This window comes from Diceros bicornis, chromosome 2, assembly GCF_020826845.1.
Source record: "Diceros bicornis minor isolate mBicDic1 chromosome 2, mDicBic1.mat.cur, whole genome shotgun sequence".
NCBI lineage: Eukaryota > Metazoa > Chordata > Mammalia > Perissodactyla > Rhinocerotidae > Diceros > Diceros bicornis.
In genome coordinates, this window is record NC_080741.1 from 64,510,372 (window position 1) to 64,528,164 (window position 17,793).

General features: G+C 39.8%; 1 protein-coding gene across 4 annotated transcripts in view; it reads right to left on the minus strand.

The window, feature by feature from the left end:
• Positions 1-17,793, minus strand: part of MAGI1 (membrane associated guanylate kinase, WW and PDZ domain containing 1) — a 630,558-nt gene that overhangs the window by 71,541 nt on the left and 541,224 nt on the right. For all 4 annotated transcript variants that reach the window (XM_058562542.1, XM_058562531.1, XM_058562564.1 and 1 more), the window contains exons 8-12: positions 13,241-13,298; positions 10,307-10,422; positions 7,651-7,743; positions 1,401-1,583; positions 233-853 (exon numbers count right to left, since the gene is read on the minus strand). In XM_058562542.1, the coding sequence (XP_058418525.1) occupies positions 233-853; positions 1,401-1,583; positions 7,651-7,743; positions 10,307-10,422; positions 13,241-13,298 (1,071 nt within the window). The remainder of the gene's footprint in view (positions 1-232; positions 854-1,400; positions 1,584-7,650; positions 7,744-10,306; positions 10,423-13,240; positions 13,299-17,793) is intronic.

The following is a 17,793-nucleotide window of genomic DNA, read 5'->3' on the forward strand; positions in this document are numbered from 1 at the left end:
AGCATCACTCTATCTGCACGTGTATAACATAATCTATAAACACAGCCCTTATTCTAAAGAGGCTAGCATTTGGAGAAATCAAAAGGCATTTTGAATGCATTTCCAAATATTTAAATAAAAATGATCTTAAAGGAGTAGACATTAAAAAAACCCCAAATAGCCATCTAAAGACCAGTAAGTTAAACAATGGATTCTGGTTTAAAAAATCAAAGAACAAAATAAACCTACGTACCTCCTCGCTGCACCAACAATGTGACCTCACTTCCCTTTGGACATTCAATCAGCATATCCACAACTTGGTTGTGAGTCAGAGCCTGCACATTCTTCTTATTAACTTCCACTATCAGATCCCCTTCTTTCAGACCTCGGCACCTTGGACTGTCAACGATCTGTTTCACTCTTTGGCCGCCACCACCAGGACTGTCTGCGATAGTAAAACCAAAGCCCATCGGCCCCTTGACTATATGAACAGTTATGAGTTCCGGCTGAGTGGCTATGGAGGACGCTAAAGAGACAGTGTCATTGGGGTAACCATGGGAACCGTTCGAAGCCACATCAGCAGGGCTGCTTGGCCTGGCATCCTTCATGCCGTTGGCTTTGCCTGTTTTACTACTGTGACTAGCTGGCGAATCGTAGGTCTCTTGCCCATTCACAATAATTGGTTCTTTATCCAAAATCGCCACTGAGGTCACTAAACTTGTATTGGGGTCATCAGGGTCAAAAGGCAATGGATAACCTCGGCAGAGTTCAAGGTCCACACTGGCACCAATGGGAATGGACTGAAAGATTTTCACAACTTGTGCGTGCGTGTGTCCCAAAACACAGGTGTCGTTCACACTGACGATTACATCTCCTGTAAAAGGTAAGAGTTTGGGGATTAAAAAAAAACAGTACTCAGAAAAGTTATATCCATATTATAATATAAAATCCTACCAATGGGAAGTCAAACTGCAACTGGATTTGGGGGTGGTACTGTAGGGCACAAAGAAACTGCTTCTATTACTTATTTTAACTGCTAATAAGGCATTCTTTTAGCATCTAGTGTCTTCTCTGCTAATGAGAATATAATGATCATTGAAAGAACATTGGGGCTTTATTTTAAAACAAATTCTCACTGCAGAAATCCAAGTTTAGAATTCACTTATTCAAACGGATCTACATTTTTAGTAAATTACTGCTTTACTGTACTCAATAGCACCCTATCAGTTCCCCCAAGTGAAAGTGGCTTCAAAGGTTTTCACCTATACCAGGGGATGCGTTTATGTAGCAGAGGAATCTTGCTCATTCTCAGTTATTCAAGGACATTCACAAACTCATGAAATCATATTACTTGGTCTTGTTCAGGTGCTGGGGAGAAGTCTCACCACACAGGACATGCTAGGGCCATGTCGTGTCTCTACCTGTTTCCATCTTGCCATCCAACGCGGCGGGACCATCTAGGACCAAGCTCTTGATCTGCAGAAACTCGTCAGGTTCATCCCCTCCAACGACCGTGAAGCCAAAGCCACGACTGCTTTTCCGCAGCTTCGTGTGAATGAACTTGCCTTTTAACTCAGAAGGGTTTCGTGTAAAAAAGGGTTTGCCTGGATTAAAACAAGAAAAGTACAAGGAATGTCACCATGAATGAAAAGGTGAATTGAATAAGAAATGACACAACTTATAGAGAACTCCCCAAGCACCTGTGCTGGGGCATTTGTGCACACAGGCATCTTAAGAAAGTCTTCTCTTGATTTCAGGAATAAAGGTGCTCCTAAGCCCCTTCATTCAAGGAGGGTGATATGGTACATAAAGCGTGTCAGCATGAAGGTCCAAAAGCAAATGAAAGAGAAGGATGAAATTGGTGCCCATTGTCTGACACACTTTCTCAGTGTAAATTCATGTAGTTTGATATCAATTGAGCGCCCCGAGGTCCTTTGCAGAAAATGGAGTGGGTCTGTGTTTTGTGTCTTTTGTTGTATTATAGTTTATATTTTACAATATGGCTTCCATGTGCTGCCATGGGCTTGGCTTCTGCTTGTAAAACCAACTCAGCAAAAACTCTCTAGCTTTTAACCAAATAAAAAATTCATTGTGAAAATACACAGATATTACTAGGAAAACATATTACAGTCACAAAGAATAATTTGATAAAAAGGTAGACTCACTACTTTCAAAATTAATGGTCATAACTTTACTTTGAACTGAATTCTAAATTCAACTGATTTTTCCTGTTAATTTGCATCTTTTAACAATTTGTGAAATAGCCCAGGCATGTCCACTGCTAAAATTTATTATTTAAGGGCCGGCCCTGTGGCTTAGCGGTTAAGTTCGCGCGCTCTGCTGCTGGCGGCCCGGGGTTCAGATCCCGGGCGTACACCGACGCACCGCTTCTCCGGCCATGCTGAGGCTGCATCCCACGTACAGCAACTAGAAGGATGGGCAGCTATGACATACAACTATCTACTGGGGCTTTGGGGGAAAAAAATAAATAAATAAAATTATTAAAAAAAAATTTATTATTTAAAAGAAAAACTTAGGACATGTGACTTAGATACATAAAAAAATAAAAACTAAACTAAACGGTTACTAACAGGAGCCATACAACACCAAATTCGGCTGCCGTATTTACAATAAACTGATAGATATATAGCTGAATAACTTCCAAACATGTTACCTATGGTTTTATTGCATTTTCCTGATAATATTCACAAATAACATTATAACATTTTGTACACAAACCAAAAATTTTACTTTGGTTTTATTAAGTGGGCATTTCTCTGTAATTGAGAAACTCACTAGAATTTCCCTGGTTATCCCAAATAGTGGACATAATTCATGCCCAGATTCTCAACTCTCCTAATTATACTTCCCAGCTCCTGCCCTTGCCACAGCTTCCCCATCTGCCCTATTTCTTTTCTATCAGAAATGTCATTTAAAAAAAAACTTAGGAGAAAAAAGTCTCCATATCCCCCTGTACTAGAGCCTGGCACCCAGGAAGGAAAGTTATTTTTGGTTAAGTACATCTCAAAGGCCTTTTTTAAAAGGTCTCTGGGCATGCATACAATTTTTAATTGCATATTTCAAAAATCTCTGGCTCTTAAAAAGGCTGTTTTAAATTGTCTAGAGTCACAGGTCTGCTCACTAATAGCCTCCTCCTCTCTAGTGCAGTCAGTCCCACGGCTGGTTGCAAGTCTGACAAACTACAGCCCAGTCACCACAGCTAAAGAAAGGCAAGACTTAGGAGGATTCACCAGGCAAAGGCAGCAGGCACCATACCAAGACACCAGGACGGTGAAGTCAACCACGGTCAGGGTTCGTGGGGAGACAGCTGCCATGGCAATTGTCAGATGGAAAATGGAGGACAGGGGAGATAATCTCCAGATTTTACTTTGGGAGGTGTGTGAATGGCCTACATTCTTGAGGCTGAGGCTCCTAGGAAGTTCGGGGAGCTTGAGGGCAAACACAGTTCAGTTATGCAGACAGAGACTTCAAGAGCTGTCACCTTCTCAGTGAGGCTTTCCCCGACCACCTTTAAAAATTGCAACACCTCCTCCAACATTCCCAAGCCCCCTTTCCCACTTTTTGTGACCATCCAACATAGTAGACATCTGACTTATTGGTTTGGGGTTTTTTCTCACACACCCCCCCCATGCTGGGGGCCACTGCACGTGCACACAACTACTAGAATGTAAGCCCCACGAGGATGTCTGCTTGTGTAGACAAGGAGTAGAATACTGTCCATCTCATTTTATATGCTCCAAAAAGTTGTGTTGAATGAATGAACGACAGCACAAAGGAATGAGATTTAACATGTCTTTGAGAAGGCTGGAAAGAGGTGGTTGGGTGTTTCAGCTTTTCACCCTTATTATAGGCAAACTTAGAAAACGTGAAAATGTGCCTGGCAGTTTATCTGACTAAATTTCTTTAAAGCCATTAGCATATTTGAGCTTAGAATGTGTTCAACTTAATAGAGACATGAGCAGGGCTTCGAAATTACACCACTGACTTCCTTTTTTAAAGCTTAACTAGGGAGGGACGATCAGAGGGTTTCACACTTATGCACATTTTATTACTTTTTATGCATGGGTGGGTCATCAGTTAATGCAGCTTTTGAAAAGAAATGCTCTTTTCCCCAGAAGCAGTGGAATTTGGAGCTCTCTGCTGCAACCCTGTGGTACATGTAATTTTCTAAGAGATCCTAGTCTGTTGACTAGTCACCAGTTGTCAGATCCCGTTACAGGTGAGAATCACTGGGGTAGTTTTTTACACTACACAAATTTCTAGGGCCTACCCTAGACTCAATGAATCAGGATTTTTTGGGTTTTGGTCCAAAAATCTTCTCTTGAACAACCCATAGGTGCTTGTGTCCCTGACAGGCTGGCACTATTCTTGGCACCAGTGTTTGAATACCCAAGACCAACACTGTCCAATAGCTCTTTCTGTGACCAGTGAATGCTCTATATCTGCACTGTCCAATATGGCAGCCACTAGCCACACGTAGTTCTTGAGTCCTTGAAATGTGGCTAGGACTGAAGATGGCACAGATTTAAACTATGCAATGAGATATCCCACCAAAAACAAAACAACAAAAAGATTTTAGTCAGAAGGTAAACTATTCCTAAAGACAATTAAGGTTGAAATTTGTGCTCTAGTGGCTGTGCAGCCTTGGGCAAGTTACTGAACCTCTCTTTGCCTGAGTGTCACATGTGTAAATTGAGGGAATGACAGTACCAACCTCATATGATAGCTGTAAGGAATAACTGTGACAGATCATGTAGGGAAAGTGCTTAGGGAGGTGCCTGGCCCATAAGAGCTCAATAAATGTGAGTTATTATTTTGATGATGGTGGCAGCGGAGTGGGTACAAAAGAGGGTTGGCTGCAAAAAGGTCTCTCTGAGCCTAAGGTGGAAGCTGGAGAGTTTTCCTAACAGCAAATCTCTTTCATTATTATTATTATTATTATTTTTTGTGTGTGTGTGTGTGTGTGAGGAAGATGGGCCCTAAGCTAACATCTGCCAATCTTCCTCTTTTTTTGCTGAGAAAGACTGGCCCTGAGCTAACATCCATGCCCATCTTCCTCTACTTTATATGGGGCACCACCACAGCATGGCTTGCCAAGCGGTGCGTCAGTGTGCGCCCGGGATCCGAACCGGTGACCCCTGGGCCGCCATAGTGGAGCACGCGCACTTAACTGTTTGTGCCACTGGGGCGGCCTCAGCAAATCTCTTTTAAATCATTATTTGCTAAGATTAGAAGTACGTTCTTGATCAGAGGGAAGTTTAGTTGAGCAGTTAACTTAGCAAAATTCATACCAAACAATCTAACCAAGTGAGCTATATAGCTTCTTCCTGGTCGTATCATTAGGAGGTAGATCAAGATACTTAACCAGAGGGCAGGTAATCGGACGTGTAAGCAGTGATGATAAAGTCCAAATTAATGTTTCTCACAATCGCAGCTTGGGGTCAAAGCGTATGGATTTTAACTGGCTTCTCTGCCATTGATTATATTCCAAAGATGATGACTGTGTTTGGAAGATGAGGATCAACATGGAGACTGCACAGAAGAAGGGATGTAAGAAAAATGCGTCGTTCCCGGGAGAGTTCAGGGAGCCTGAACTTTCCCAAACCACCAGGGGACCCAAGAGGGTTGAAGAAGCAAAGAAAAAAGAAAAAGAAAAAGGCCTAGGAAAAGTATCTCAGATGAAGCTGCTGAAGCAGGTAAATACTATCTGGACTCTTCACTCAGTTGGTACACTAAGGATTTGGCACTCAGAACCCGAACCTTTAAAGCTTTAATTTATTTCATCTCTAAGACAATTCTTTAAGGAAGCTTGGCTGGTTATCATGTCTGCACGCATGCATGTATGTACGTGTACACAGGTACACCGTTTTCACTCAATGGTAAGTTTCAGCAGAAGCTAGGTATCAAAGGGATTATGTCTAGTTTGGGTCTCTTACAGCGAAAAAAAACCATAGTCTCCTGCCTCCATGGGATTTAAAGTCTAAAGAGGAAACTATTGTTCAATAACTGAACACAATTATAAACTGTTAAATCCTATAAATGAGAAGTATAAAACAGAAATTCCCCTGTGAATATGACAGGGAAATTTAGCATAACTTGAGGTGAGTAGGAGTTAGCAAAGTAAAGAGTGAAAGAGAAGGAACAGAGGGAACAGCATATGCAAAGGCTCTGACGTGGTCCACAGGTTTGCTGGCTCAAGGAATTGAGAAGAAGGCTGGTGTAGCTAACTTACCGAGAGAGGGGGAAATAAGATGAGACGAGGAACTGAGAAGAAGGCTGGTGTAGCTAACTTACCGAGAGAGGGGGAAATAAGATGAGACGAGGAACTGAGAAGAAGGCTGGTGTAGCTAACTTACCGAGAGAGGGGGAAATAAGATGAGACGAGGAACTGAGAAGAAGGCTGGTGTAGCTAACTTACCGAGAGAGGGGGAAATAAGATGAGATGAGGCTGCAGAAGGAATTTTATATTTAAAAATACAGAGGCCACATCATGTTGTTATTAGTTAATATGTTATTATCTACTATGTTCTATCTTTATTAAAGCCATTAGCACCATAAAAAAGTATATCCAAGTCAGAAGAAATTATTTTTTGTTAATTGATAGTAATAAAAATCTCATAATTTATCAGCTAGCAGGGAAACAATTTCTTTCCTATGAAAATTAAAATGGAGGAATCCAAATTAGAGAAAAGAATTACTCTACTTATCTTTTTATGTCTAATACAATTATATCTCTTTAAAAATGTACAGAGGAGGAAAACAGATTTTACAGCTGTTTCTGTACCACAAACATTTCCCAACTCTATCAAATACAATCCTTTTTCTGTTTTTCTTAAGAGAAAAAAACTAAACAACAATAAAAAACCCAAAAACTTGTCCTGTCATTTAAGAGTAATGTGGCCTGAAAGTAGCAAGATTCTGGAACTTTCAATTTTCAAACCTGAACCTCTCTAGAGGGCTCACACTATTTGTGAACATAAATGAGACCCAATGAAGCGTTGTAAAACATGCATAAATGCCAAAACTGCAGCAAGAATAGGTGATGAGAATTTAAAACTCAATATCAAGCCATTTTACATTTAGAGGAAAATTTTGGTCAAAAGCAAATATGTTGACTAGAATCTTGAAATATCTAATGCTTATTTATTTATCTTATTTAACACAATAAATTTATCTTATTTAACACAATTTATCTTAACACAACAGTAAATATCTGTGCACAACTCTGGGATGGTTTTGCCTCCCAGGGGCATTTTTGGTTGTCAAAACAGGGGCAGGGTGTAACTTGCACCTAATGGGGAGAGGCCGGGGATGCTGCTAAACATCCTACGATGCACAGGGCAGCCTCACAACAAAGAATTACCTGGCCCAAAATGTCAATTGTGCTGAGGTTGAGAAATCCTGGTTTAATTGATTGTTGTGACAAGTAGTCATTATTTTTAGAGCATTACAAATAGCTGAAGAAATTCATACAGAAGAGTTTCTAATCTTTTTGACAAGTCTGATTAACAATATATTTAGAATTTCTATAAGTATCATTTTTACTATGAAAGGAATGAGATGGGAGTTACAAGATTTCACTTTTCTAAGTACCTTTAAAAAAATTAGATTTTGAGCTAAAACTATGACGCAATTATAAAAACACTTTACCCTGAAGTGGAGCGTCTCTGGCTGGCTCTGGATTGCTTGGGGGGTGGTTTGGAATTACAGGAGGCACAAGCGATGAATGGTCTTCTGTCCATTCTGTAAGAAAGAGAAGAAACAGTTTACTGTTTTTCCTTCAAAGGGCTGGTCGACTTACTAGGATTCACCTTCTTAATTATAAAACTACCCAAACCAATAAAACCAGGGGCAGAGAACTTAAATAAAAAAGAAATTGGTATCTCATCCCACTCTATGTTAAGAATATCAAGATATATCTCTCTGTCTCTCTCTTCTAAGACCTCTGGGAAAAGAAATATTGTCATACAACCAATAAATCTCCAGTTCTCTCTGGCTGGAGAGTTCAAAGTGAGACCAAGTAAAAAACATCAGGAAAGACATAGAGTCAACTAAAGCTGGCCCAATAAGGGAGACACTTCTCTAATGCAATTGGGACGTGGGCTGGGCTGCTGAAGCCTGTTTGTCTGAGGTAGTGAAGGTGGCTTTCTGCAGTTTGCTAAGGTGCTATTTCTCATCATCTCTGAAATCCAAATGGGACCCATTACCAACACTCCTGGGTCCTAACCATAGTCTTATTCACTTTCAGGCTCAGAAATAACTCACAGTGAGGAACCCCTGAGATTTACCCTAGAGTCCCTTTCCAGCTCAGCTAACATATTCAATTGTACACTCCCACTCCCCAAACTACACTTTCTAATACTACCAAGTTTGACCAGCTCAGGAAAAATATTGAAAGCAACATTTTCTTTAAAATAGAAAAGAGATTAAAGTAGAAAGGAGAACTTTTCAATAGGCAAATACACACACATACAACCACACATACACATATACATACATGCTCTCTCTCAAATATAGTCTATGGCAGTGGTTGGCAAACTATGGCCAATTGGCCAAAATGGCCCCAATGCCTGTTTTTATACAAGTTGTGAACTAAGAATGGCTTTTATAGGGGCCGGCCTGGTGGCATAGTGGTTAAGTTTGCATGCTGCGCTTTGGCGGCTCGGGGTTTCATGGGTTTGGATCCCAGGGGCAGACCTACACACCGCTTATCAAGCCATGCTGTGGCAGGCATCCCACATATAAAGTAGAGGAAGATGGGCACAGATGTTAGCCCTGGGCCAATCTTCCTCAGCAAAAAGAGGAGGATCAGCAACAGATGTTAGCTCAGGGCTAATCTTCCTCACTGAAAAATAAAAAAAGAAAGAAAAAAAGCAAACGGCTTTTACGTTTTTAAGTGGTTGAAAAAAAATAAAAAGAAGAATATTTCATGACACACGAAAACTACATGAAGTTCAAATTTCAGTGTCCATACATAAGGTTTTATTGGAACACAGCTACGCCCATTTGGTTACACATTGTCTATAGCTGTTTTCATACGACAAGGAGAAAGATGAGTAGTTGTTACAGGGACCATATGAACAGCAAGTCCTACAATATTTACTCTCTGGCCATTTATAGAAAAAGTTTGAGCCAGCTCTGATGGCTTAGTGGCTAAAGCTTAGCATGTTCTGCTTTGGCAGCCTGGGTTCAGTTCCTGGGTGCAGAACCACACCACCTGTCTGTCAGTAGCCATGCCGTGGCAGCAGCCCACATGGAAGAACTAGAAGAACCTACAACTGTCATATATGCAGCCATGCACTGGGGCTTTGGGGTAAAGCAGGAGAAAGGACAGGAAGATTGGCAATAGACGTCGGCTCAGGGCGAATCTTCCCAACAAAAAAAGAAAAAGTTTGCCAGCTTCCATTCTATGGTCTGTATTTATTACATTCAATATTATAATAAGAGAAGTGTTACATTTGATATTCATATATTTGATATTCATATTGTATTAAGGGGATACTGCATCTATTATTTAAAGGATTGCAATGAAAAACTAGAAAAAACTTAAGCATCTATCAATAAACATGGCTAAATGAAGTGGAGAGATTCATAAAATGGAATATTAAGTAGCCATTAAAAATCATAAGGTAAATCTATATTAACCAGCTTTGAAATATATGCAAGAAATATATTTAAGTGAGAAAAACAGGTCACAAAACTAATATATATAAATTATGATCTGATTTTTATTAAAATATGCATATTTGCACATCCCTGGAAAATTTCTGCAGTGTTTATCTACTGAGAATGGGAAGGGAGAGAGCAGGAGAGAATTTAACACTCCTCAATTGTTCATATTTTTAAAAAAGCATGAATTAAACTTGTAATTTTTAAAAAGCATTCAAAATTACCAGTTTTTTCTAATTCTTACATGTAATGTTCTTAAAATTAAAAGTTGGTTTCATACCCAGTAACTCCTCTTAAAGTGCTAAACGTGGTTTGGATCCGGACACCAGTTGCTATGCACATGCTGCTGGGGCAAGATAATTCTTTTACCACCAGAAAGTTCTCCAATCTAACAACAGCCCCTTTCTAAATTAAAGTGGAGATTGGGGTCCCTTTGAATTGGGTCCCCCACTTTAGCTGCCTGGGTTCCGGGGCAGGGAACTCGAGCAGAAGCTCTGTATTCCTCCCCTCAGGACATCAAGGTCCCAGCACAGCAGAAGGATGTGATCATCATCAAGGCCTGTTCTGACCACACGGGGGTGTCAGCGCCCAGGCTTTGTCCCACACTCCTCGGCCCACAGATCAAGAGAAAGCCCACCTTCTGGCTGCTGTTGTGGCTGCTGTTGCTGTTGCTGCTGCTGCTGCTGCTCAAGCTGCTTCTTCCGTTTGGCTTCTAAAACCGGGTTCTCATATTGTGTCTTCCTGTTGATGTGGCTGGAGCAGAAGGCAGACAGTATTCAGTTAGGAAACATTTCATCCCACAAGCAAACACCAATCAGGCCAAGTCATGATTAGAACGGAGCAAAGCAGTTGGTCTGAGATGCTGACCATCTTGTGTCAAAATGTGCAGCTGGGAAGAAGAAATAAAAATGAATGGTGGGCCGGCCCCGTGGCTTAGCAGTTAAGTGCGCGAGCTCCGCTACTGGCGGCCCGGGTTCGGATCCCGGGCACGCACTGACGCACCGCTTCTCCGGCCATGCTGAGGCCGCGTCCCACATACAGCAACTAGAAGGATGTGCAATTATGACATACAACTATCTACTGGGGCTTTGGGGGGAAAAGAAAGGAGGAGGATTGGCAATAGATGTTAGCTCAGAGCCGGTCTTCCTCAGCAAAAAGAGGAGGATTAGCATGGATGTTAGCTCAGGGCTGATCTTCCTCACAAAAAAAAAAAAAAAAAAAAGGAATGGTTTCCACTCCTGACTTCTTATATGTACCAAGCATTGTGCTACCAGTTCTACATACGTTTTATTCTAAAATCTTCAATAAATGCCAGGAGGTAGGGCCTATGTTTATTCATATTTTATGGGTGAGGAAAGTAAATTTCTCAGCAGTTAAGTAACAACTCACCTAACATAACACAGCTAGTAAACAGTAGAGAGGCATGCAAGCTCAGGTCTGTCTGCTTTCAAATCCCAGGATTTTAATCACTGACTCTCCCAAACGCCCAAGGAATCAACTGATAGGGGGACTTTAATTCATTAAGAAGTAGATTATAGAATTATTAAAAAATGAGATTAAAGCGGAGATGTGATGTTGTCTGTAACATTTAATGCCAGAACTGCTGTGTAACTTTCTACAACCGACCTGGCAGAAGCATAAGCATTCACCCAAATGATAAAGTTAAAACAAGGACTCCAGCAACATCTGTCAACTATTTTGATCAATAGACATGGAGGCAGGATTAAAAGTATATGCCTTAGGCAAAAAGACTCCAAATGCAGTTAACTTAAGCAAATGTGATACGTTCAAAGTGACAAAGACCCAGATACTTCAGATGGCTCCAAAACTAAAAAGGCCATGGCAAAACAAAAATAGACTCTCTCTCTCTCACACACACACACACACACAAATACACATACACATGCATACATACGCACATATAAATACATATTTTTTTTTGCCATGGCCTGTATGTATATGTACATACACACACGTTATACAAACATACAGAAACAAGCATACACATATATATATTATTTTCTTCATCAAAATCATACTTCATTACAAGTTTGGAAACATACCTATTATGTGATTATTTAGAACTTAAAATATTTTTTAAAGCCAGACTTTACTTTTTAAAAGCAGGCTTGTCAAAGAGGGTGGATTGACTGATTACCCTTAATTCCTATTATAGGACTACTTGTTTGTTTATTTCCTAATTCTTGCAGGCAATTTCATGCTAAGAATAGTCTAACATACCAGGCATGTGGATCTGAAAAGACACAGGAAGGAGAACAATATAGGTAAGATAGGAACTCGTTCCTCAAACCAAGCCTCTTCATCATCAAAGCTGTCGTCACAAGTCCTTTTCTCTCTTAAGGCACAAATTATTTGAGCACTTAAAATGAGCCCCAAATAGGCAGAAACCCCACCGTACATCTGTGAGAAAGATGATCTGCAGAGCACACAAGGGAATTTTATTTAATGAGCGTCAGAGAAACGACAGAGCTTGCCTTTCTGAAGCCCCAAATCACCAATCCTTCTTGTTAAGTAAAGAGGTGGTAATGTGAGTACTGGCCAAGGACACTTCCTATATTGGACTCATAATTTTTTATAATAAGATGCTGAGCATTTTACAGCCTGGCATGTTTGCATCAGATGTTCTTATAACCAGGATATTGTACAAGTGACTTTCAGTGCCAGCAGTGTGAGTGATAGAAAGCTTGCCAGTTATCTTCCCTGTGGCAGGTAGGATTATGATGATAGAACATTCATATGGTATTTGTTTCTTTCAAAGGATCTTTTATTAGTTATTTCTCATCTCTCTCAGAGGAAATGATATAGAGCATACTTTTTCAGTGTTTAATCTCTTGAGTTTCTTTTATTTTTTTTAGTATCATCCTGCCAATAGATGGTTCTGATGAAGGGACAAAGTGTATGTCCAATGCCAGACTAAGGTACATAGTAAAGAGGTCATGATAAGGGTTTGAGACTCTTAACAATGGAAAACAGGAGCCATGTGCATGGTCCTCAAGCAAGGGAGAGGCAAAGAGGCACACAAAGTCTTGCAACTTAGGCTAGTTCTCAATTTCCTTCCTAATCTTGGCAACATTTCATACATTATTAAGATTTGTCTGACCCTTTTAGAAAGTCTGAATGAATAAATAAGTAATTACTGAGAAGTTCAGACGTAGGCAGGGCAAAAAGTAGGTAAAACAGGTCCTCCTCCTAAAGATAAACAACCCCTACTCATCCGGTCTATGGAACCTTTGTTTTTCCCATTCATTCATTCATTCATTCATTCAACTAGTGCTTACTAGTACCTGCCATATGCCGGGACTATTTTGGGCCTTGGTAATACAGTGGTAAACAAAAGACAAGGATCTCGCCCTCATGAATTGTATAATTTACCATCTTCAGATTCAATGAATACTTTCTCATTCATACATATATATTTTCTTTATAAAATTAATATTATATTATTATTATTATTTAGTTTGTACCTTATGCTGATGGAAAACGCTATTCAGAATGAATGTGCATAATCACAGAAAGGTGCAAACTGAAGTGTGGATTAACAGGCACTTACTCTACATAGTAGATACCATAGACAGGGTCTTCAATCTTTTCCCAACCAGCAGGCAGTTCTGAAAAATAAAAGAACATTTAGAGCAAGAAGAGTGTATTCTCGAAGAGCCTAGGGATTTTCAACAATTGAGTTAGGCAAAAACAGAAAGACTCATAAAAATGCCTTAAATCCAATTAAAACTACGTATTCTAACAAAAAAAAGTGAGCATTATTTTTATTTCATTAATGTATTTTTCTGCATGAAGAGCAATTCTTTGTTGATATTTTGCACAAATAAAACTTAATAAAATGCTGTCCTAGGTGCCTTCCTTCTAAATCAACTATTAAATTAAATTTTAGTGGAAATATAGTCAAAATTTGCTTTGAATACCTAGTTCCTATCTTAAATATTTACAGTTTTCTCATTTTCTTTCCAGACTACCTTATCACACAAGCAAACATGGATGAAAATTAATGTTTCTTTTCAGTTTTAATACAATAGTGCTGTTTTTGCTCTACCTGGAATAAAATAAAATTTGCATTTTATTTTTTCTTTGTTCCTAATTAAAATGCTACCAAGTAAATAAAAATGCCCACATGGAGTTCAGTTTTTCAAATGCACACATCTATCATTCAATTACTGTATTTAGACAGACCCACCTTGACCAGCACTCTGCCTATGAAAGCAGAAATGAAACCGGCAAAAAGTTGGCCATTGATGATTAAGTAGCTAGGGACTAAAGACTAAAGTTTTTTTCCTTTTTGCAATTACTGGCTATAGCTTTTAGCTGTTCACCCGCCCATTGTTAACTGTGCTGTTTAGGCAATATGCTATCTGACTCCCACTAGATTCCTACAGATAACATCTTGACGCCTGGTCATCATGGTAATGGATGTTTGAGCTGTTTTTCAAGAATTAGAACCCCTTGTCCACTTCAGGCCAGTTGAGACCACCCACTCATCAAGTGGGCCCCAGCAGATGTCTGATAAGTGATCTTTTGACGTCAAGAGACTAAAAACTCCACCCTCGGGTCATGCCAACGCCACCATTTTGTGAACATGTGTCCTACAAAGAGGCATGAAGTCTGACTAGGCTTGCACAGATCATCAATTACCTCACCTCTCTTCACCTCCAATCACGTATCTCCACATTTCAGACCACCTTGCCCCCTTCCAGATGAATATCCCTGAGTCCCTGTTTTCAGGGAAGCGGATTTGAGACTCATTCTCCCGTTTCCTCACGTGGCTGCCTTGTGATTAAACCCTCTCTCTCTGCAATCTGGTCATCTCGGGGATTGGCTTTCCGGGGGCAGCGGGCAAAACGAACCTGGTTCAGTAACAGAAACACAGGTCCTGTTCTCCGAGAACTCACTATCTCAAGAGGAAGATTTTATTCCTTCAAATATGGTGGAAAAATGGCATTGGGGGATTTACGTGCCTTTCTGAAAACTCAACCATGCTGTACTGGACCTTACTTTGTAAGGTTTCTTATCAAAGGTTGGAACTCTATTAACTAGGTAACAGTGAGTTCTGTTATAACAAGATTCTATTGTGAAAAAGCCCATTGCACCAGATAATTTGACTTAGTGAAAGAAGCAACTAGGTTGTGTTTCGTGTCATTAAACAATTCTTTCAGGTAGAGCAGCAATTACTCAATTTCAAAGCCACTCTGGTAAGTACATAGTTAAGGCAAGCTTGCATAATACAGTACTCCAAAGAGAATCGTTATTCCTAGAAGTAGCTATTAAGACCAACTTGAATGGAATATTACAAACACTTGAAATATCACTTATTTTTAAATACTAGATTTTTTTTAATTCAAGGAAGCATGTGGTCACTATTTTCAATAGTGACATTTCATTGGGGCATAGGGCTTACATACGCCACAAACAGTCCCACACTGAAATGAAGCCACGCATGTGCACCCAAACACATACAGGCTAATTACTCAAAGTTTATGTTTTGCTCAGATTTGGCTGCACATCAAGAGACATTAATTTCATGGTTTTTGCTCCACATGTTATTTGTTTGCAAACAAAGAGACAGGTTTTCCCCCTTTTCTTCTAAATTTTTTTTTAAACACTTAGCAGGTTTAAAGAAGTCTTTGAATTCCAGGAGACATAAGCTACTAAAATGCAAGACAGGCCCAATCTGCAGATGCTGATACAACTTGGCATTTTTATACTCAGAGCCTTGAGGACTGATGCAAATCAAATGCCTGGGAAATGGTTTTCCTTTACAAAGCTGGAAATTACCACTTAAATGAAAATGAACCAGGAAAATATTTCCAAAGAGTTGGGAAATGGAAGATTAAGAAAATGCAAATTGGTGCACAGTCATATGTTTGTTCTGGCATGGGGCAAAAGAGTGGGTGAGTGTGAAGGGACCACGTTACATCTAATGAACCAAACCTCTTTTCCAAATCTGCAACCTTAAATATTTGGCCTGATTATTTTTAGATAAAATTAGGAAAATATTAAGAATTCAATTCATTCCATTATTAATTTGTCAAACATTTTTTGAGTGCCTACTGTCTGCCTGAGGGTGTGCTAGGCGCCAGAGACACAAAGATAATTACAAGTGCGCCATCTGAGCAGACAATTCAAACACCGCACAGTAAGTGCTCTGATGGAGGTCCAAGGAGGGTACAAGAAAAGAAGCCACCTCTGACTTTGTCCTGTCACTTTGTCAACAACTTATATTCTAGAGATGAGAAATGAGGCCGGTCGACTGGTATTTCTGGACTTTTGTAAATTGAAACACATCTTCTGGAACAGATTGGTAAACTCCAGAAATTTTCCAGTTTTTCAAGCTAAAACTCATTTAAAATGGAAAAGATAGATCTCTCACTTCCAATGCGGTAATTAACTTAATAATAGGAATTAGTCTCCTAATGCTTAAAATAGAAATGGGTCATCTATTTAAAAAAGAAAGATATTTGTCCTCGAATTTGCTATTTGGTTCTAAAAAACTGAAAATGGCAGAAAATATTGAAGCCCAGAAAATGATAACATTACAATTTTTTTTACTAAAAACTACAAAGATGCCTGAAGAGAAACCCCCCTAGGTTTAACAGACAACAGACCAGACTGTACAACCTGTCACAAGCATTTCAGGCAGCTAAGACCCTTTTGGGGTTGCCCAGATCTGGGATTGAACCTTAGCTCTACTATTTTGTAAGTCTCGCATTGGCCTAGTTACTTTAACACCTCAGAACTACATCTTTCTCCTGGATTTACCTCCAAGGTCAACTGAAGATTAAATGAGGATACTTGTGAAACATTTTGCACAGCACCTGGCACATAGGCTCAATAAATGGCAACTGTTCTAGGAAAGCACAAAAGGAACAGGACAGATTTATATGGCCTGCTTTCTTGCTATTCCTCCCTCTGAAAATCTCATGCTGTACTCATCATCCCCACTGAAGCAAATATCGAACAGTCAAACATTCTAAGTTCTTTAAGCAAAAGAGATTTGTCAGCACACAGACTGAAAGTCATGTTCACAATCAGAGACAAATTTCACAACTGTGACTTAGTATGGGTTGGGAGGAGACCTCATTTCCTTGCCTCCACCTCTCCTAATTGGGTTCAGCACATGAATACCTTGTAATTCCAAAAGAAGGTTCTGCAAGTGCTTTTCGATTCTGAGGAGATGTCTGCAGAGGATGTAATACATTCTGCAAACCAAAAGGGCATAATGGAGCTACTGACCCAGCTCAAACAACGGAGTTCAAAAATGACAACTCTATAATCAAATGATCTGTGTCCAACACCCAAGCCGACCGCCCCCGCCTCCCAAAGGCAGATTATAGACAGGGTTTCCTTGTTACATTTGGAACCGTATTGTTCACCGAAAACCTGACAGTTGCTATTGTTTGAAATTAAGACCCTCTTATTAAGAAAATGGGCAGTCAGCTTGTCGATAGAATCTGGAGTGAATACAACAGAAAACAGTGTGTGTGAGTATGTTTGTGTGGGGTCGTGTGTGTGAATGTGTGTGTATACCACTCTTTAACACAGTAGACATGTGCAAGTAAAAATCAAGAGTCCTATCTCTACTCTCCCTACATTCTTTAGTACACATATTCCTCCCTTGTCCAATACTAAAGGCAAAAAGTACCATAAGGAATCTACTGAAAAATCTAACACGAGGAAATCAGTTAATAAATAACACAACTGGTAAAAACAACAATATGTGCTGACCACAGGGACAAATATTAAGACATAGTTTCATTAAGTCTCCTCACAAGTACCATGGGAGCTCCTCTTTCAGCCTCTCTTTATAGATAAGGAAAGGGAAGCCAAGAGCAGGTGAACGACTTGCCTAGGGTCACACAGCCAGGAAGTGGGGGAGCCAAGATATGAGCCAGGCAGCCTGATCTGACCCCAGAGACAGCTCGACCACTTCATCAAACCATCTCCCAGAATTATGGCTATGACCATGAGAAGGGATACTATGCAGCCATTAAAACTTATTTTTTTGAGTCTTTAACAATATAGCAAAGTTCCCACAATGTTATAGTTACATGGAAAAAAACAATACAGAAACTTTTCTCTTAAAAATTTCAACAT